General features: G+C 38.9%; 2 protein-coding genes and 1 pseudogene across 5 annotated transcripts; all 3 read left to right on the forward strand.

Moving 5' to 3' along the window:
• The first annotated feature begins 2,144 nt into the window (after positions 1–2,144).
• On the forward strand, positions 2,145–2,522 carry LOC149751154 (uncharacterized). The gene has a single exon (XM_089927690.1). It carries the CDS (start codon positions 2,145–2,147, stop codon positions 2,520–2,522), a length of 378 nt encoding a protein of 125 aa, XP_089783816.1.
• A 1,060-nt stretch (positions 2,523–3,582) lies between these two features.
• On the forward strand, positions 3,583–15,967 carry LOC103717273 (coatomer subunit delta-1-like). 3 transcript variants are annotated; one of them, XM_088712424.1, is made up of 13 exons: positions 3,615–3,766; positions 3,879–4,022; positions 4,158–4,220; positions 4,441–4,480; positions 5,188–5,411; positions 5,970–6,212; positions 8,208–8,379; positions 10,100–10,401; positions 11,935–12,121; positions 12,198–12,351; positions 13,595–13,657; positions 13,770–13,866; positions 15,710–15,967. In XM_088712424.1, exons 2-13 carry the CDS (start codon positions 3,972–3,974, stop codon positions 15,797–15,799), a joined length of 1,686 nt encoding a protein of 561 aa, XP_088568550.1. In that variant the 5' UTR covers positions 3,615–3,766; positions 3,879–3,971; the 3' UTR covers positions 15,800–15,967. The 3 variants fall into 3 exon arrangements, with proteins under 3 accessions (XP_038971016.1, XP_088568550.1, XP_088568551.1); XM_088712425.1 differs by lacking the exon at positions 15,710–15,967 and adding an exon at positions 14,128–14,148 and having other exon boundaries at positions 3,624–3,766; XM_039115088.2 differs by lacking the exons at positions 3,879–4,022; positions 4,441–4,480 and having other exon boundaries at positions 3,583–3,766.
• A 1,644-nt stretch (positions 15,968–17,611) lies between these two features.
• On the forward strand, positions 17,612–20,379 carry LOC103717264 (pentatricopeptide repeat-containing protein At5g66520 pseudogene; annotated as a pseudogene). The gene is made up of 2 exons (XR_015974013.2): positions 17,612–19,837; positions 20,083–20,379. The product of XR_015974013.2 is annotated as a pentatricopeptide repeat-containing protein At5g66520 pseudogene (transcript).
• Positions 20,380–21,225: the final 846 nt, after the last annotated feature.

Consider the following 21,225-nt stretch of genomic DNA (forward strand, 5'->3'; position numbering starts at 1 on the left):
AATAGCCTATTTTTTCATTTATATATAAAAAATATTTATTTTATTACTAAGTACTTTGGTTAGTTTTAATAAAATATAATTTTGCTGAGATGTTAATATATTATTGAACAATACTAATCTTTTAAGAATATCATTAGCAAAAAGATAATATTATTTTTACTAAGATATTATAAGTCTATTAGTATTATTAGTGTTATTAATATTATTAATTTTACTATTCTTAGTTTCAATTAATGTATTAAAATATTGTTGATTTTATAAATGTTTATAGGTCGGGCTGGCTGCCATCCTGCCACCCCTACTTCCTCCTCACTGCTGCTCATCTTTCCTTCTCCTCTCCACCCTCTCTCACAGAATAAAAACCCCTCCTATTTCAAGTGGGCAAAGGATTGCGTCAGGGTTGCCCCCTCTCCCCATTATTGTTTATTTTATATGCAGATGCACTCTCTAGGATCCTGCGGCATGCAGTGTTCACCCAGGAGCTGGAGGTTTACAGGCCTATGCCGGATGCCACACCGATCTCCCATTTACTATTTGCCGATGATTGTTTTCTGTTAGTCCGGGCGACGAGATAGGCAGCACGGATTGTACGGAGGATTTTTTGGGATTATTGCTCTGTGTCTGGTCAACGGGTCAACTCATCCAAGTCAGCAATTTGCTTTAGCTCGAAGACCAAACCGGATGTGAAGACCTCCATACTGGAGATTTTGGGGGTGGGAGAGCAGGAGGGTATGTTGAGGTATTTGGGAGTGTCGATCTCAGGTCAGCGTCTACGTAGCAGTAATTGCTCTTCCCTAGAGATCAGCATCAGGCACTGGTTGGAGGGGTGGCAGATACATTCACTTTCTATGATGGGCAGGATTATCTTGGTACGGTCAGTTCTCTCCTCGATCCCGATTTACCTATTATCTACCTCTTTTATACCGGTTGCGACAGTGAGGAATATTGAGCAGATCTTCAGAAACTTTATTTGGGGGAGGAACGGAGTCGGAAGGGGCATCCATCTCATGGCATGGGAGGTGGTATGTCAACCGACGAGATTTGGTAGCTTGGGGGTGCAGTCCTTGGTGGCGAGACGGGAGGATCTAGCGGCACGGCACGCCGCTAGAGTTGTGTTAGAGCCTGATGGCATGTGGTCCTCACTGATGAGGGCCAAGTATGGCGGTCTGGTGCCTGGGGCCCGTGCGGGGCGTCGCCATTCACCGATCTGGAGGGAGATTTGCGCTAGAGCAGGGTTGGTGCTTCCCGCGATTAGATGGGCTATTGGTGATGGGCGATCCATTGATGTGTTAGAGGATCGCTGGGTGACGGAGCAGCCTATGAGTAGACTCCCGGTCATGGTGGATACGTCGAGGTTAGTCGGTCTCAGGGTCAGAGATTTGATGGAGCCCGGAGGGGGGCGTTGGAGGGTTGAGTTGATTAGAGAGGCTTTTGGGGAGCAGTTGGCAGAGATGATCCTGGCTCTACCTATTCCGGCCCGGGAGGGGTCGGATAGACTAGTCTGGATGCCGACAGGGCGATCGCAGGTGCGAGCCAGGGACATTTCCATGTTGTTGAGCCGAGAGCCAGCCCGACAGATAGAGGGAGGATGGATTTGGACGATGCGGATTCACCCGCGTGTCGCGCTCTTCATATGGAAGGTGGCATGGGGCTGGCTACTGACCAGGAGTGTGTTAGCACGGTGTGGGGTGAGGATTACTCAGTGTTATGAGGAGTGCACGGAGACTGTGGAGACGGTTGATCATGTGATCCTGCAGTGCCCCAGAGCTAGGGGAATCTGGAGCTGATCACCATCTTTGTTGCCCTATTCAGTCGAGTTGACACAGGATTGGATTCATTGGTTGAGAGTTTTCATGCGGAGGCCCAGTACTGTTGAGGCCGGGATTTGGTGGGCTTATTTGGCTCATTCTATCTGGTTGGACAGGAATGCTGGTATCTTTGAGGGCAGACGGTTACCCCCGAGGGTGGTGGTGGACAGAGCTATGCATCTTGCCAGGGAGGTTACCACTACTACCGTTAGGTCTTCTTCTGAGATGGCCAGGAACATCTGGGGTACTCTTTCCGCTGTCACAGCGCCCAGGTTCGCCCTAGTTTCTTGGGTACCCCCACCCCTTGGTCATCTCAAAGTGAACTTTGATGGTAGTATGTCGGTGGATGGGGTGTCTGGAGGAGTTGGTTTTGTCATCAGAGACCATCTGGGTGGTTTGATAGCAGCTGGTGGCCGCTGTGCGCCGGGACCCACTGCTGTCGGTGCGGAGCTGCGGGCAGCCTGTGAGGGGATATCCTATGCGAGGCGGGTACTTCGTGCTGAGCATATATGCCTTGAGGGGGACTCCTCTGTGGTGATCGAGTGGATTCGGGGAGTGGACAGATATGGTGATGGTCATCCTCTCATCAGTGAGATTCGGAGATTGGCGCAGGAGTCGAGTGATTTCCGGACGTTACATGTTTTCCGGGAGGCAAACAGTGCAGCAGACTGGGTTGCCTCTTTTGTTGCCCGGCATTCTGGGGAGGTCACATAGACATCTGTAGGAGATATTCCTCCTATCCTGTATGCTTTACTTTCTTTTGATATGGCTGGATGTACTCAAGTTAGAGCTATATGAAATGCCGCTTTTATCAAAAAAAAAAAAAAAAAAAAGAAAAGAAAAAGAGGAGAAGAAGAAGAAGAAGAAGAAGAAGAAGAGGGAAGGAAGGAGATCCCGGGAAAATCAACGCGGAGCTTTTCTTTGCCCCAAAATTTTTTTCGTGTGGAAATAAATACAATGATACACGTGGCAGATGACTGTGTATATATGCAGAGAGATCTACCAACACAAATTAAATGCTATATTTTTTCAAATTATCTAAGCTCCAAATTCGATCCTATTAAAACCCCAAAACTGAGCACCATTCAATTCTGAAACTGGCAACGGCCGAGGGTTATTATTGCTATCATAAAGGCACGAGGCCCACCATCTTTTTCGTGACCTCGTAAATAGCATTGACTTTATGTAAACTGGGCTGCAGGAAGCACACTTTGGGCCACATCTGCCTTTACTATTCTTTTTTTCCGCATAATTACCTACCTCGTTAGGCCTCTGAATGGGTACCACGCGTAGAATTAAATTCTGTTTGGAAAATTTTGGAAAGGCTAAAAAATACTTTCTAATTTTTTAAAAATATTTTTAAATAAAAAATTTATTTTTATATACACTATGTACAGATGGCAGGTAGAGGGCTTTGCCAAAGCCTCTATTTTAATATATATATATATATATATATATATTAATATTAGATTAGATTAGGTATATTAGACGATCTAAGCCCCAGGTACGTTCAAGATTTTATGGGCCGCTCTCTTGCGGGCTAAATCGTATTACCAAACTTTTCCTGCGAGCGACGCGTCAAACACCAGAAACAGCTATCTGATCGAAATCAGACGATGTGCATGGAAATAAATCAGCGCCCGATCGTACGGTCACCAACTTACGACACATCAAATACGTTGCACCGTGATTCGTGCGCACACTAAAAGCCCCGAGAAGGGCCCACTCCGTTTCCCTCTGACACCACCCCCCCCCCCCCCCCCCCCCCCCCCCCCCCCCGAGTCCCGAGAATCAGAGTTCTCCGACGACCACCCCGGACGACGCCTCTCGCTACCGGGATCCGAGACCCAGGCGTCGTTTCCTCCGCCAGTCTCCATCTCCGTCTCTCTCTCGCCCCCCCTTTCTCTTCAGAGTTCCCGCTAGGGAGCTTTCTGAGATCTCTAGATCTCAGATCTCAGGCAAGATTTATTCTCTCCCTCCCTTTCTTCGTCTTTTCGCCTTTCTATATCTTCGTGTTGATTTCAGTTTCGATTACTAGGGTTTCCTTGAAATCGTTCTTTCTTTTGGAAGGTTTTGGTATTAGGTGTTAGTGCAGTTGGTCTTGAATTATGTCGCTTCATTAGATGATCTAAATTTGAGTTCCATCCAGAAAAAAACACAAGAATGGATCTAAATTCTTGGTGTTCTCTTAGATCTAGCGGCATCGTTGCGCCTGTAAGCGATGATCCTAGTGCAAATTCTCTCTTTTTATACAATTTGGTGAAAATTGAATTCCATTTTTGTGTTTCTATCCTGAGAATGGATCTATGGAAAATTGAATTTGACATTACTTAATTCGTTTTTTTCTAGGTGCGTAATTCGTTGAGAAGATCTACAATTGCTTATTGTGAGGGCGCTCATTCCTTCGAAATGGTACGGAGTAACCTTCTATTCTCTCACGTTCTTCGATGGATAGGGTAAAATTATAATTGCAAAGTTTTGATTATAAATGCAGTGATGATTAAAGTTGGCACATTAAGTTTGTCTTTTCAGGATCGAGCCTTTTAAATAATTGAAAATTTGTTCTCGCCCTAAAATTAATAAGTAATCGTCCACAAATTTCTGTTCTGAGAATCTTTTCTATGGTGAACAGGTGGTTCTTGCAGCTTCTATCATAACTAAGTCTGGAAAAGGCGAGTTTCATATTGCCTTGAATTTCTGTTTGCCTGTTATTCTGCTTTGACTTTGGTATTTCCCATTATTTTATTTGAATATATTTCACTCTGCTAAATAATGGAAGATCTCAACTGCCTTGCTAGAACTCGATAAAATAAGAAAAAAACCAAAATAGTCAATAAGGTTGGTACCTTTGGCTCCACAATGCACAAATTGAAGGGATAAAGAGATATAGCAGGGAAAAAAACGTATCCAAGGTAAAGTGGTGAATGTTCTTTTTTTTTTTTGGGAAAAAAAAAGAAGACAACTCATGGAATTTCTGACTTTATAACTTTAATGGTTATTTCCATTTTAACAGAAATCACTCTACTGGGTAAATGCTAAAGAAACTAGAAGCAAAAATGTTTCCCTTGAATAGCATCTAATATTTCTTTATAATGATAAACTTTTTAGGATTTTATGATAATCGCTTATGGTAGGTTGATTTACTTACCGTTTCTTAGTATTGATATTACACTGTTATGGTTGTTCTGAAGAACATTATCATTGAACTGGGCTCCCCCCCTCCCCCGAGATAGGATTTGCTCTCGCTTATGACATTATACACGATTAGCTTCTCTTGTCATCATCATCATTTTTTTTTAATTACATTTCTTTGGTACCATCTCATCATAAACTGAGATTATTGCCATATGACTTTCATTTCTTTTTGACTTAATTGCAGTACTTGTTTCGAGGCAATTTATGGATATGTCTCGAATAAGAGTAGAAGGATTGCTTGCAGCATTTCCAAAGTTGGTGGGAACAGGAAAACAACATACCTATGTCGAAACTGAGAACGTGCGCTATGTTTACCAACCTATCGACGTTCTTTATCTGCTTCTTGTTACAAACAAACAAAGTAATATTCTTGAAGACTTGGAGACACTGAGACTACTATCCAAACTTGTATCCTTTAAGATATCTGATCTTCTGATCGTAGCACAATTATAGATTGATAATAGTTCACATTGTGCTATTCCATGCTTGGTGCCATTGGGGCTACGGTAGAACCGCACCAATTTCATATGCATGTAAACTGGTTTTTTGATGTTGATGTGGGTTCTTTATCAGTATTTCTCATAATACTTGCCTATAAACTTTATGTTGGAAGGTTGTGAAATTCTTTCTTGGCAAATTTAAAATCTAATGCATGTTGGTGGTGGAACATGCCTTAGTTTTCTAGATTCATCAGTGCTCACGTGCTGAAGTCCAATTTGGTTATAATGGGGTATTATTTTCTGGAAGTATTTAAAATTGAATTACCCTAATAATTGGAGCATAATATAGTATCTTTTTTTGCTTCAAATGATTGACAGGCTAATGATTGTTGACTATGGTCATGATTTTACCTTTTCTTCCCACCCACTATACATGTTTTATCATCGCTTATGAAATTTTCAGTATATCTCATACATATTTATTATTTGTAAACTCATAATGTTGGTTTCCTTAAGCTGTTTTAAGGTACCTGAATATTCACATTCTTTAGACGAGGAGGGTATATGCAAGATGGCTTTTGAGCTGGTATTTGCTTTTGATGAAGCCATCTCTCTGGGGCATAAGGAAAATGTGACAGTTGCACAGGTTAAACAATACTGTGAGATGGAGAGTCATGAAGAAAGATTGCATATTATGGCCAAGGAGGATAAGATCAGGGAAGCTAATAAACATATGGCTGAAAGTGCTAGGGAGATTGATAGAAAGAAAGTAAGATTTGCTGTTTTCTCTCTCCCTCTCTCTCTCTCTCTCTCTTTTTGGTTAGCAAAGTCTATCAGCATGTGAAACAAAATTATTTTCAAATAATACTAGCTCAAGATTCATAATGATGAAATTATGCTTTTGAGTCATATATAAGAGAATGCTTTAATTGCTGGACCTGTATTATATGGTACAGTTTTTCTGAGAAGTGCCAGTTGAATGAAATGACCACAATGCTCAAGGTTGTTCTTGATTCCTGTATTTACCTACCTTGCTTATTCAGCTATAGAATTTTACTAGTGGAGGTGCTTGGATTGAAGTTCTTTGCTTCTATCACAATTTCCAAAATCCTTTTATCGGATTACAAGGATGACTGTCTGCATAATTGGCCATTCCATATGTATAAAATCTAATCCTTATGTCTCTTCTTTGATTATCCTCATGGTTATTCATAAGTCAACTATGATTTCAGTTGTTCTTTTAGTTGGAAATTTATGAACCAGGTATCTGAAGGCTAAGATATGTTCTGACACTCTTGACATAGATAATAGTCAAATGACCGTATACTTTTATGATGTAGTTCAACGTGAGAGCTCCGATAAGGATAATGTCAGATTCATCCATATAGATATTAGCTAGCAAAGAAGCAGCTTGTGTTCCATTTGATTAATCGTTGTGTCACCATTTTGATTATCCTCATAATTATTTATAAGTCAAAACCAAGGTTCGTCGTATCAGTACTGAACTCCATGCTGATGCTACACTAGCACTATGTTGGTACAGTAGGGTATAGAATCTTTTCGACGTACCGAGTATCGATATGCCACATATACTGGGTACCGATACTGAAATGGTACGGTACAGTATGTCCTGTACCGCCCGGTTCGGGCCAGTAACCGGGCGGTACGACAAACCATGATCAAAACTATCATTTGAGTTATTTTTTTAGCTGGAATTTTTATGTGTATGGTTGGCTAGGATGAGCTTAAGATATGTTCCAACACTTTTGTCCAAAGTTCGCCAAACTAGTCTTGGAGGGCATACTACCTGGTACGGGTTTGTATCGTGCCATTTTAAGGCGTAGCAACATAGCGAGAGTCGAAGAGGAAGGGGGAGAGGGAGGAGAGAGAGAAAAAGAGAGTGAGGAAGGGAGATAGAGAGGAAAAGAGAGGGAGGGAGAGGGCTCGAAAGCCCTCGTCGTTAGAGGTGGGGGAGTTGAGAGAGAGAGAGGGTTCAAAACCCTAACCCTAATCCCACACGTGCGCATAAGAGAGAGAAAAAAGGAGGGACGTATATCGGTGACGTCAGCACAGGGAGGACGAGCATTGTTGAGGATCGCGAGCATGGGGGGAGGGGAGGCAAACTAAATAGACATGTCTAACCATGCCACTAGCCATTTGGTTGGTTCGCTACTCTTGAATGGACCGGTTCAGTAGACCTTGCTCTTGACATTAGATAAAATCAAAGGACTGTAGACTTTTATGATGTAACTCTAATTGAGGGCTCCAAAAAGGATAGTGTTAGATTCATCTATGCGGATATTGGCTGAGAAAAGATTAGTTTATCTTCCATTTAATTAAGTACAGAATCGTAAATGGCATCATACATACTAATAACTTGCTGAAGGTTTAACCACCTACTATCTCATAGAGAACAACTTCCAAATCTATTATAGGAAGTGGAAGGTTGTACATCCACTAGTTAGGACGGCTTCCAAATCTGGTTTAGGATGCAGGTTATTTCTAGTAAGCCACTATGCTGCAAGTTTTCTGTAGGTGGTCATTTCTCTCTTGACTTTCCTTAAAATAATTTGGTCAAGGGTGTGATAGGAAGGAACGCAAAACCATACTTTGATATACATTCACTTTGTTATTTTCGTTGCCATTTGTACATTTGTAATTGTAACTTTGAGAGAGTTTTCATGTATAATAGTGTTCAGCAACATTGACTTACCTATTACATTTATAACTTTTTCTATATTTGCTTGTGTACATTAATTTGCAGAATGAGAAAAACAAAGGCAACAAAGGAGGGTTTACGTCGTCTATTTCTGGTCCTCTAAGACTTGATAGCAGCTTTAGTGATATGAATATCTCCAGTAGTGGAACTGGTTTTGGAAGTGGTTCTGGATTTGGATTGAGCACTGATATGGATTCCCTCTCTAGCAAGCCCAAAGGTATGCTTTAATGCCTCTGAGACTCATATGAACAACCTTAGCATGCACTATAATAATTTATAATATTCAATATTTATTGTAAAGGTGGCTGGTTATAGGCTCAAATAGCGCTTTGTTTTGACTCTGATTTGTGGGTGCCATCTAGTGCCATTTGTGAAGTCTTTTGGGGTTGGTACCAGGGACCTGGGTTCAAGGGTTGATCTCACCTGGGTTCAATTTTTTTTTGGAAAGAATATTTCTACTATTTGTGGCTGAAGTATTTGTTTTATTTTCTTTTTGCATATTTCTTGGTTGTTTTGTTGTCTATTCTTTTGGTTTTCGATAATGTTATTATTGGTAATGAGTGTTTCAGATGGATAATTCTTTAATCCCCCGAATGGATATATTTGACATCAACTAGTAACCCGATTCTGTGTTAGAAATGTTAAACCCTATTAAAATGTGTGTGCAAATGGTCTACTTTCAGAATCCGAAAAAAAAGATAATGAGCGATATGGTGCTGCATCACAAGCTTATTAGTATCCATGTATTCTATGTTTGAGTTAATGCAACATCATCTCATTGTATGGATTCAAGTTTCCATAAGTCGAATACCATCTTATTCATGCATGACTTATTATATGAAATATTGAAATTATTAAAAAGAGCAGCTTGGTGCACAAGGCTCCTGCCATTGCAGGGTTTGAGGAGGTTAATATGTACCAAGACTTCCACCGCACGTAGAGAGGTTATTTCATGTTTTGAGCTTGTGACCTCTAGGCCACATTGAAGCAACCTTACTAGGGGCGCAAACGAGTCGAGGAGCTCGCAAGCTGCTCGAGCTCGACTCGGGTCCAAGTTTGACTAAATTCGACCATTACCGAGCTTGAGTAGCTTGAATTGCTTTTTTTAGTTGAGCACGAATAATAAAATACTCAGATCGAAGACTCATAAGCCTAGTCAAGTATATATTTTTAAGAATACTATTATTTTTTATATATAATATATATTATTATTTTAATATTTTAAATATAATATTTATATTTGTAATTTGACCTAACTTCTAACTTTTAACCATATTTTTAATTATGACCAAGGCTCAAGTTCGAGCTTGAGTATAGCTTGGTTGGTATTGGAGTCGAGTTGATCTCGAGCATTGCTTTTTTCTGATTGAGTCAATTTCAAGCTTGGATATTGAGTCTCAATCAATCTCGGCTCATTTTTGAGCCTGAATATTTTGAATCGATTCGAATTCAGCTTGATTGCCCCACTAAACCTTACTGCTGTACTATGACTCACCGTCATATGAAATATTGATATCATACTATGTGCTATTCTGTTCTGCAGATTAAATTTAACAAGCTATAGGCTTAATAAACTTATGGAAACCTATATAATACTGCAAATAATTCTCGAAAAAATCTACCACGGAACTTCACACATCATACATCGAAAAAAATCCTTTTATTGTTATTATAGAATCACAGCCACAATATTAAATGCGAGATAACATACGGCTGTCATCCTTGTCATTACTAGTTGTTTTTGGCATTGTCCCTAGCAGAACCTAATTTTCTTTTCTTTGCTAGGCACAGTAATGATACTCTATTGTTAGCCAAAGGTAAAAATGTATCCTGAATGGAAAATGCAACTAATTTGTTAACCGAGGATGTTCCTGTTTGTTAAATGTTTGATTTTTTGTGGTCAATTCTTTTTCTGAAGACTCAATCTGGATCACCAGGTCATCCTTCTGCATCAGCTACTGCTCCTCCAAAAGGCCTTGGTATGCAGCTAGGCAAAACACAACGGACAAATCAATTTTTAGAATCATTAAAAGCCGAAGGGGAAGTTATTCTTGAGGATGTGCAACCAAGTGCTATACAGTCAAAGTCACCTCTTCCACCAACTGATCCCATTACATTGACCATTGAAGAGAGGCTTAGTGTTATGATTAAGAAGGATGGTGGGGTTAGTAACTTTGATGTTCAAGGCACACTCTCTCTACAAATTCTTAACCAAGAAGATGGGTTTATCCAATTTCAGGTTCTCCCTCTCTCTCTTTCCTAAGTCGTTAGGCATCTCTCTCTTTTTGTATGTCTGTGGGCATGCATGTCCAAGCAGTCATTTATGATCGGACACTTATTTAAGTTTCAAATGCTCATTGCAACATGTGAAATGAATTCATCCCTTATTCTCCTCAGTCTTTCATTAGGGGTCCTCTAATACTTCTTCTCTTTCCTCAAACCTGATTTGAGGGGAAAAATATCTCTCATGAGATTCAATTGCATGTTGTCCCTAGTGCAGTAAATAACACCCTCCTGTTTATGTCATACCTATCAGCAACGGAAATTCACCATTTTCTGAAAATTTGTACATGTTGATTATGTATTGGATTTCATCAGACTATTATACAATTCATAAATATTCAAATTTATCATGAGATAATAAAACTACTGTTAATCAAATTTATCAGAAATTTGATTAATGGGAAAACTTGCAAGTCATGAACTATTTCTTTTTTGTTGATGTTGAGTTTTATATTGTATTTAAATGTTTGTATTTTTTATTCTACAAGTTCTCCTTTTTAAAGGTCTTTCTTGTATTTATTCCTATCACCATCATGAATCACTACCTTATCCACCTCACTTTTGTCTTGCAAAATCTTCTTTTTTTTTTTTTCATAATGTACTCGGCAAAAGTTTCAAATTGTTGAATATTAACCTTTTCTTGGCTTTGGTTGTCTTGGGGATAAATAATCTTAAGAAGTGATTACACTTCAAGGGCCATGAGGAAGTAAGAGCTAATATTATGATTCTGGAGATACATAGTAAGGCATATTCTCCGTAGAGAAATAAAAACAAGCCTTATGCCACTGATTGAACTACAAGCCTAATCTTCTTGTACGTTGACTTCGGAGATCTGACTTTGCCATCAGATTGACAAAATGTAGCATCTGCTTGGGATCATATTATGATGAAAGTGTGTGCCTGATTGTATATACTTGCTATGGACTTTACAGGTTCCAGCGCCTTTAGTGTTAACTCAATGTAGTATCTTTTGTATGCACATTTGTTGGCATTGAATGGTGGAAGTCTATTTGGGACCCAGTCTATGGGAAATATCAATTGCAGGCTGACATATGATGGACAATTAAGAGATTTAGGAAAATAATATCTATATAAAATGTAGATTTATAGTACGTGAATCTTGGTTCTCAATTTTCAGTTCAAAGGAAGGTTGACAAGAAATTTAATCTTAATATTATATAAGACGGGAAGAAACTTTTCCATCTCTCTCTCTGATGGATATATTCTCTTTAACATTTAAAACATGAGATTAGGAAAGGTGGAGTTTTGGAAAAAAAAATCAAAGATGCAAGTGTTTTTATGAATTCGTAATCATGTTCTTACAAATGATTAGTTGTTTGCATAATTATGCCCCCTTAAATCTCGTCTATTGAAAATGCTGCTTATAGAAGTAATCTTAATTTGTCCTCTGTTGTTCTAAAACCTCTTTTGTAAAAATATGGCTCCACAATTGGAGAATTGTTCTGGTAAGTGCTCATCTTATTGGCAGATTGAGAACCAAGACGTACCAGGCCTTAGCTTCAAGACTCATCCGAACATCAATAAAGAGTTATTTAACAGCAAGCATATTATAGGCTTGAAAGATCCAAACAGGCCCTTCCCAGCTGGTCAAAACGATGTTGGTCTAATGAAATGGAGAATTCAGGGCATGGATGAGGCCGCTCTGCCACTAACTGGTGAGCAATATATTGTACTATCAAAAATGTTGATGTTAAACTCTAGACTTCTATTTATTTACTTATTTACCTGCAGTCAACTGCTGGCCCTCAGTTTCTGGAAATGAAACTTTTGTTAACATCGAGTATGAAGGTTCAGAAATGTTTGACTTGCAAAATGTTGTGATATCCATACCTCTTCCTGCACTTCGGGAGCAACCAAGTGTAAGGCAGATTGATGGAGAATGGAGGTAAGCATTTTGAAATTTAGGTACCCCTAATGATGAAGATTGGCAGCATTAGGTTGAGATCTGTATCTGACATTTTGAATGGAAATAAAAGACATAAACTCATCAGTAAAATAGATAGTTATAGGAGTTTATATGCTTGGGTATCTTGATATCCGCATGTTCTAACATAGTTTATGATTTCCTTCTCTAAACAGGGAGTGTTTCAGTGAACTATTAGCAATGCTTTTTATCTGTTATTTAAATCAGCATCAATTTCTGTATTATTTTTTTCAGAACTGATCGCCAGTTCTTTGAGTAATATTTTTTTAATATACAATTTCATTCATTGGGTGCTATTCAATACTTATATTAGAAAATTATCCAACTTTCTGTCTTGAGTTGCGACTGTCTTATCGGATAAACGTCTAGTTACTGGAAAATCCTTGCTTACATTTTTGGAGTTTTTTCCTTTCTTTCTGATTAGATGCCATTTCTAAGGATAGTCTGACAACACCCTTGTTCCAATTGATGCCCTCAGTTGAGTGAGCATGAAGAAATTATTTGTGCTTTTCTAGCTACTTTCACCCAGACAGAAACATGTTGAGTACTTTTGCTTCTAGCCTGTGATTACTATGTGTAATGCAGATGGGCCATTTGTGCTGAGGCTGTTCTCTAATGGAGGTTTGAAAGACGTGGTACCCTCCAACTATCACGAAATAGCAAATAGTAGGGTTTTTATAGAAAAATTAGACTGTGGATATCATATTGGGGTTCAAAAGTGCAGACAAAGAGGGATTTGAAATACAGCTACTTTGATACTTGAACGCCTTTCAGAAGGTTGAATTCTAACCATGGCATACAGCAAATCATATCTATTAAATTAAAACTAGGCGAAGAGATCAATGGTGCAATTAGTACATAAAATTTGTCCAACAAAACTTTGTTAAGGAATCAACAGGCGTTTTCAGGACAAGATAAATGCCAAAGGGGAGAGGATTTTCTGTGAAAATGTAGTTGTTGAGACAAGTGGTAGGAGATACAAGATTGAGCATGAAGTGCTACCGAAAGACAGTGGTAGGGATGACATGGAAGATGCTAAATTGTCAGATGAACAATTTTTCAGCGTGGTGACATCTTCTCATGGCCAGGGTGCTGTGATGCAGATGTCGCCATATTGGCCGTCTGTCTGTAATTAAAATTTTTTATGGATGTATTTATTCTTAGTGCTTCAAACAGTTGATTTTTTTAATATCTTCAATTTCAGGTATGACCCCAGGAGTTCCACATTGGAGTGGTTTATTCTTCTTATTGATCATTCCAATCGCAGGTACAGCAAGCATGTGGTTTCCAGTTAATGTGTTAAAACACTTTGATTCAATTAAGTCATAACAAATCAATGCTAGAAATTGATGGATTATTTTATTTCTTGTTCTTAACAGTGGATCAATGGAGTTTGTTGTGCCTCCAGCTGATCCAGCAGTATTCTTCCCCATCAACATCAGATTTACTGCTGCAAACACATTTAGTGATGTGAAGGTTAGAAACTTTTGACATTTTTGGAAGTTTCTATTGTTGTTTATATTGCTTTTACTATAGATTCTTGGAAAATGTAATCTGTTTTGTCCTTAGGCATATAGTTTGTGTTTAGAGATGGGTAAAATTCCACAATCAATTTTTGCCTTATTCCCTCAACACTCCTTCCAAGTCTGAAGAAACTTGGAAGGGTGGCTCCATTGCCGCACAAGCTTGAACTACATTAATAAGGTGAACCTCCCTGCCCATCTATTTGTCTTTCAGATTTAATGGCAAGCCCCTCGCTTGTCCAAAGTTGCCATGGCCAAGAATTTTCCACCAGATTATTCACAATGATGTTATTGTTGTGAGCTAGCATATATGTGGAGAGCTATGTGTGAAGTGCCCTCAGACTTTGTTGGATCATATGTGGAGAGCTGGCCATATGATTTTTTTTCAAAATCTTCAGTGGGATCACAAACTAAAACGGTGTAGATGCAATGAAGCTCTTCGGTTGATATTAAAGACCTCTCAGGATTTTGTTGCTTTGCTAACTGGTAGACATCACAGAGTAAATGCTAAAACTATATATTTTGAATTTAAATCTTCTTTGTTCTAAGTAAATCAAGTGCTTTCATTTTCACATGCACACATTGGTAGGTTTATCGCACGCATTACATAGTGAAAACTGTTTGCAAAGTGGAGAAATGGCCTTCGGAAAAGGAAATCCCACTGTACATTTGGCATGTCAACAGTGTAGAAGTGACCGGCCTGTATGCTTTTCTGACTGCAGTTAGTTTACCAGCTAAATAAGTAAAATAACCCTTGGCCTCTTCTCTCCATGCGACTTAAGCTAGATGGTTTGCTAGATAATTGTTTTGTAAACTTCAAATATTCTTCACATGTACATACCACTAAGTTAAAAAGAAATATGGACAAACCTGTCTATCAGTGCCAAATCCACCTCTTTTAGAACCAGGCTGCAATTTGAATTTGAGACATCTACCTTTTTCACTTGTTTTTGGCCAGCTTTAGGTAAATCCGAACCACTTTCCATTACTTGCTCCTATTTTATCATCTATTCTGTTACTTTTAAACTTTTTCTATGTACTTATTTCTAATGTGATTCTTCTTTTGATGGACCTGCATTTCGGTAGAACTTATGCTATAGTGATGATCTTTATCGCTGCTTAAACATTCTCATCCATAGTTTTTCATGTATCTTCTAAAATTTTCATCTCAATTCTTTATGCAATTTATAGAATACACAATATGGCAATACTTATGCACGGAACTACTACATTTGTCCTTCCTGCCTTCAATATAAAATATCCTCATCCTTGTTTATGATAGATTTTCAGTTTCAAGACCAAAACTTAAGTAATCTTGCCCCTTAATTTAAACTGCATCTTTGATTCTGCTATACCATTAGTGTCCGCCATTTAATCTTCATGGTTGGTCCTCTCAAATGTTGTCCCACGATTGCAATGTGTCACCCGTCATCTAGTCTAATAAGCCTACATCACATCTTCTAAGAAAACATGTATCATCAGAAATCTTTGTTTACTTGGTCTTTTGATATCCTCTGTTATCTACTTATATATCTATATGGATAAGGACATGGCCCACCTTCATGATTGTATAAATCTCATTTGCTGGTGAAAGCAGATGGGAAAGCATCTATTGCTCTTAGGGTACGGATTATGTATTTGATTCATCTGTCAGGCCAAGATGCAAGTACTCATGATAACTTTGGGCTGTTCATCTTATATGATATCCTTTTCTATTATGTTTGCTTGATGCTGACAGGTAATTAATTGTCAAACCATACATAGTTTTTAACACGAGAGTTGCAAATTTATTGCAGGTTGTTGGTGTCATGCCACTCAGAAGCAATGCGCCACTGAAGTTTTCACAGAGGATTCAGATGATTACAGACACTTACCAAGTAGTTTGAGTTATGATGGAAATTATGATTTGTGGCATTGAACTGGTCTGTTAATTTGCCCTGAATGTGTAGGGCCTTTGTTTTATTTCTTGTATTTATGAATCTCTGCAGTGAAACAAGATTTTGGATTTAATTAATTTTATGAACCCCATTCATGTGGGGTTTCAATTTTGTGCACTTAATTTTTTTAACGGATTTAATATGTTTTTATTTTTTTTATCTTGTTGGATGATTACTGGGACAGAAAGTACGCAATGGGTTTGAAAGAATAGGTTGTTGGGAATAGAAATCAGGAATGGAAAACTATTTTGCAACGGAAAACCAGTTTCCAGAAAATCCGTTATCCGTTGGTGGGGCTTGTCGTAAATGATTATGTCGATTCAGGCAAATACTAGACAATAAAACAGAAGGCATATGATATAATATATAACTATTACTCTTTCAATAGTAAATATTAATTATAGTAATATTGCAATATGAATGTTATAATACTAATAATAATATTAGATTATATTATACAATATAGTGATAATGATTATCTAAATAGTGTACATATAAATAAAACAATATAATGTAATATTTATCTATTAATACGTTGCGTGGTCCTACCTAATAACAATATTATTATTAGCATCAATACTAATGCTATTAAAATTATAATATTAATAATAAAATAATGTCTATTTTAGTTATTTTGATAATAGTATTAGAATATATATATATATATATATATATATATATATATATATATATATATATATATATATCATATTAATGATTCTCTATATAATATTAATATATAAATAAAACAATACAACATATAATATATAATACTATATAATCTATAGTTATTTAAACTATATAATATTCTAATATGTATTAATGATATATTAAAATAGTCAAATACAATAAATATTTGCATTACTAAATTATATAATATTAATATTAGTCTTATGATCATAAAGTGATCTTCAATTATATAATATTATATAACTAATTTAATTATTATATAATATATTATTTATAATATTACCAACATCGATATGAATGATAAAATTAATATTATTATGATTGAAAATAATACAAATATAAGTAGTCTATAAATAGTTTAATAATATATATAATATGACACAATAATAATATCATTGATATTATAGTATAAAATCAACTATGTCATTAATATAATATATAACATACAATGTTAATATTAAAATACGTTAATAACATAATATGAGTCATAATCATATCTATTCTTTCCCAAACTATTTTGTTGTTGGCTTACTGATCCTCATTCTCTACAATAACATAATATCAATATAATATATTTTATGAATATATTTATATATAATTATATAATTTAATATTATATAAAAGACTCTACTAACAATATGTTGTGCATGTAATAGATAATGAAGTATTATAAGATATTTTAAGAGCGATTATTAATATAATATATGAAAATTTTATATTGTTATTCAGCTGCATACTCGAGGCTAGAGAAAATGATATTCAAGCCCTCTCTTGGGTTTTTTTTTTTTTGTCTATTTTTATGGGAATCTAATATCCATTCTCGTGTTCAAATAATTTACCAAAATATATTTTTTTGCTTATTTTGCATGTGTATCTCTTTTTTTTTTATGTATCTATATCATCTAATGCTGTTAGATATGGTGGTAAAATATGGTGAGCAAAGAGCAGGCCAAAACTTGATTTGGTTGATTATAAAAAGCATAACAAGTAAAATTATTATGATGCTAATAATATATTGTTAGTGATGATGTTGTTGCTGTTTGCTGTTGGTGCTGGTCCACTGATATTGCCAAGTGGGTCGAGGCTTATGTGATCTCCTGAAGGGCCAAGCGAAGCAAACCGCTTCCGACGTCTAATGTTCCCTCCTCCTCGCATCACCAAATGCTTGAAATCCGACAAGCGTACCCTCTCCCTCCTCTACCACTCCCACCTCTCCCTGCGCGGGGCCGAGCAAATCCACGCCCACCTCCTCGTCTCCGGCGCAATCGCCGACCCCTACGCCGCCGGCAAGCTCGTCGCCTTCTTAGCCCTCTCCGCTCGCGGCGACCTCGCCCATGCCGGCCTCCTCTTCCACCGCCTCCCCTGCCGCTCCGCCTTCCTCTGGAACACCATGATCCGAGCCCACGTCGATCGGAACCGACCCCTGGAAGCCCTCTCCCTCTACAAGCAAATGCTCTCCACCGGCTTCTCGCCCAACAACTACACCTTCTCCTTCATCCTCCGCGCCTGCCTCGACCTCTCCTCACTCTCCGACGGGCAGAAGTTTCACGCCCAGATCGTAAAACTCGGGTGGGAGCCGTATGACTTCGTGCAGAATGGCTTGATCCACGTGTACTCTTCCTGTGGCGATATCGATTCCGCTCGCAGGTTGTTCGATGGGAGCTCGAATCGAGATGTGATCTCGTGGACGGCGATTGTCAGTGGGTACGCGAAATCCGGACGGATTGATGCTGCTCGTGAGCTGTTTGATCGGATGCCGGAAAGAAATGCGGTTTCCTGGAGCGCCATGATCACTAGTTATTCGCAAATTGGAAGGTTTCGAGAGGCATTGGATTTCTTTAACGAGATGCAGCTTGCCGGGGTTCGGCCTAATCATGCGGGGATCGTCGGTGCTCTGTCCGCCTGTGGTTCTCTTGGGGCTTTGGACCAGGGGAGGTGGATTCATGCCTTCGTGGAGAGGAATACGATGGAACTAGATAGGGTTCTGGGAACCGCATTGATAGATATGTATGCCAAGTGCGGGAGCATAGAAACCGCTCTTCAGGTGTTTGATGCGATGTCCGAGAGAGATGTGTTCGCCTATACTTCCATGATCTCGGGGTTGTCGAATCACGGGCACAGCGAGAAGGCGATTGATTTGTTCTTGAAGATGAGAGAGGAAGGGGTGAGGCCAAATGAGGTCACTTTTATTTGCGTCCTCAGCGCCTGCGGTCGAATGGGTCTGGTGGATCAAGGGAGGGAGATCCTTGCAAGCATGGATGGGGTCTACGGGATCAGACCAGGAGTCGAGCATTATGGCTGCTTGGTCGACCTTTTGGGCCGGGCAGGGTTGCTTGAGGAGGCAAAGAGGGCAGTGAGGCAGATGCCGATGGAGCCTGACTCCTATGTTTTAGGAGCCTTATTAAATGCTTGTAGAGAGCATGGGGAGGTGGAATTGGGCAAGGAAACTGTGGAGAGTTTAGTAGAGTTGGGGCTCGATCATAGTGGGGTGCATGTTTTGCTTTCAAACATGTACGCCTCGGCTTATAGGTGGGAGGATGTCTTGAAAGTGAGGAAGGGGATGGAGGAGAAGAAGGTGAAGAAGGTGCCTGGTTGTAGCATGATCGAGGTGGATGGTGTGGCTTGTGAGTTTGTCTCTGGAGATTGGTCTCACTCCCGTATGGATGAGATCGTGTCTACGATGAAGGGGATGGACAAGCAGCTAAGGTCATCTGAAGACAGTTTAGATTGGAGGAATGCACGACCCATGCACATTGCACTATTGGAGTCTATACCTATTGACTGATGGAGCTACGCATGCCCCATCTTGGGCAATGGGGGTGGTGTTTTACCTCAAGTGCATTGATGGCCATGGACATCCTTCCTATATTTTCTCAATGACTCGAAGAATGGTGAGGTGGGATTCAACTATACATACCTCAAGTGCATTGATGGCCATGGATATCCTTCCTATATTTCTCAATGACTGGAAAAAATGGTGAGGTGGGATTCAACTATACATACCTCAAGTGCATTGATGGCCATGGACATCCTTCCTATATTTCTCAATGACTGGAAAAAATGGTGAGGTAGGATTCAACTATACATACCTCAAGTGCATTGATGGCCATGGACATCCTTCCTATATTTCTCAATGACTGGAAAAAATGGTGAGGTGGGATTCAACCGTACATACCTCAAGCACATTGATGGCCATGCACATCTTTCCTATATTTCTCAATGACTGGAAAAATGGTGAGGTGGGATACAGCTACACATCCTGCATTCACTAATCTATCTATTGGTGGAGCTCGAAAGGTATTTAAGATCTCTGCTTCCTCATATACGGCTGAATACTCCTTTCTGAAGTATAAACTAAAGCTGGAGATGTCCAGTTAAAAAATTATTTGCGGTAGCATTTGCATTTGATTGTAATTATTGATGTTTATTTTCCTTTATTGTTCAGTGAAATCACACCTGCTCTTCCCTAGTCTGATATTTTTTTTGTTCCCTAAAAGTTATATTCTCTCATCTATTTGCTCAAAGATGTTTCTGGAATGCAGGATTTTGCGTCTTCTGCAGCTAAATTCACCTGGCGTTTGAAGATCCCATGAGCTTGACATCTTCTTCTTTATTGAATCGTATCTTTCCACGAATTATAGGAAATCTCTGCTTACGATTCTGATTAACCTGGACCACAGGTCCACAACAAAGAAACATGGCGTGTTGGAGACAACGTTTTCGGTGAATTAATCCATAATTGTTTGTCCTGAACAGTGTCTATTGCTTCACAGACATGCTCGCTTGAGACTGAGAGTTTGTGATGGTTAATAAAGCATCCATTACCACCATACACTTCATTCAATTGTAAGAATTATTTAATGGATGACAATATACCAGCCATACAATCGGCTTGGACCCTTGATATTGGCAATCTTGATTTGTACTTCTATCCTATCATGAGCCGAGCAGGACTTGTTAGGAGAACCTTAACGGTTATTGGTGTGGTGGACTCACAGGTACAAAAAGCCACTCATTGTAGCCTTTTTTTTTTTTTTTTTTTTTTTCCTTTTTTTTTTTTGGTGAGAAAAAGAAAAGAAGGGGAGAGAGGAGAACCTCACCCGCATAGCAATCCTCACTGGCCCTTTTCTGCGTGCCCTTTCCATCCGTAGTTACCCATGTGTGAGTACTTCATCCCAGCACCACTCCGGTTGCCAGCGGACTAATAGCACTTCCACCAGCCGCATTCAGGCGTGGAGCATCCAGCCTCCGAATTTAATCGGCTCCTTGGAAGACATGCTCTGTTCCCGATGGTTTTTTTTTTTTTTTTTGATACTTATTGTAGCCTCTTGTTAGCCAGGGAAAAATTGAACAACTTGCAATTTTCCAATGCCAACGGTCATTCTTTTTTTTATCTTTTGGCTCTTTCCCCTTGTTACTCCTAAATAAACAGCAGAGGAGCCACATATCCTGCTCTCAAACTCTCCAACTCGATTCCTCCACTCCTCCCCTTGTCCAATATTTCCATGCCCTTCAAACCAACAAATATTAAGCTAGAGAAAATTTGTCAGCGAGAGATGGTCTTCTCAACAAAGGGGAGCTTGGGATCCCCTGAAAGGAGGAACAGGACTCTTGGAGTGCCCCACCTTTTGACCAGTCCCAGTTCGATCCCCTTCCCCAAGCACAAGGTACCCATTTTGTCCATT

Source organism: Phoenix dactylifera, chromosome 16 (assembly GCF_051530095.1).
Source record: "Phoenix dactylifera cultivar Ajwa chromosome 16, Ajwa_hap1_PhDact_Kaust_v1.1, whole genome shotgun sequence".
In the NCBI taxonomy this organism is placed as follows: domain Eukaryota; kingdom Viridiplantae; phylum Streptophyta; class Magnoliopsida; order Arecales; family Arecaceae; genus Phoenix; species Phoenix dactylifera.

Excerpts from the sequence above, each read along its gene's own strand:
- LOC149751154 (XM_089927690.1), top strand. The coding sequence starts at position 2,145 with ATGTCGGTGGATGGGGTGTCTGGAGGAGTTGGTTTTGTCATCAGAGAC.
- LOC103717273 (XM_088712424.1), top strand. The coding sequence starts at position 3,972 with ATGGATCTAAATTCTTGGTGTTCTCTTAGATCTAGCGGCATCGTTGCG. Across the intron at positions 4,221-4,440 it reads GCGCTCATTCCTTCGAAATG|GTGGTTCTTGCAGCTTCTAT; the intron begins GTACGGAGTAAC and ends TATGGTGAACAG. Across the intron at positions 13,658-13,769 it reads ATTGATCATTCCAATCGCAG|TGGATCAATGGAGTTTGTTG; the intron begins GTACAGCAAGCA and ends TGTTCTTAACAG.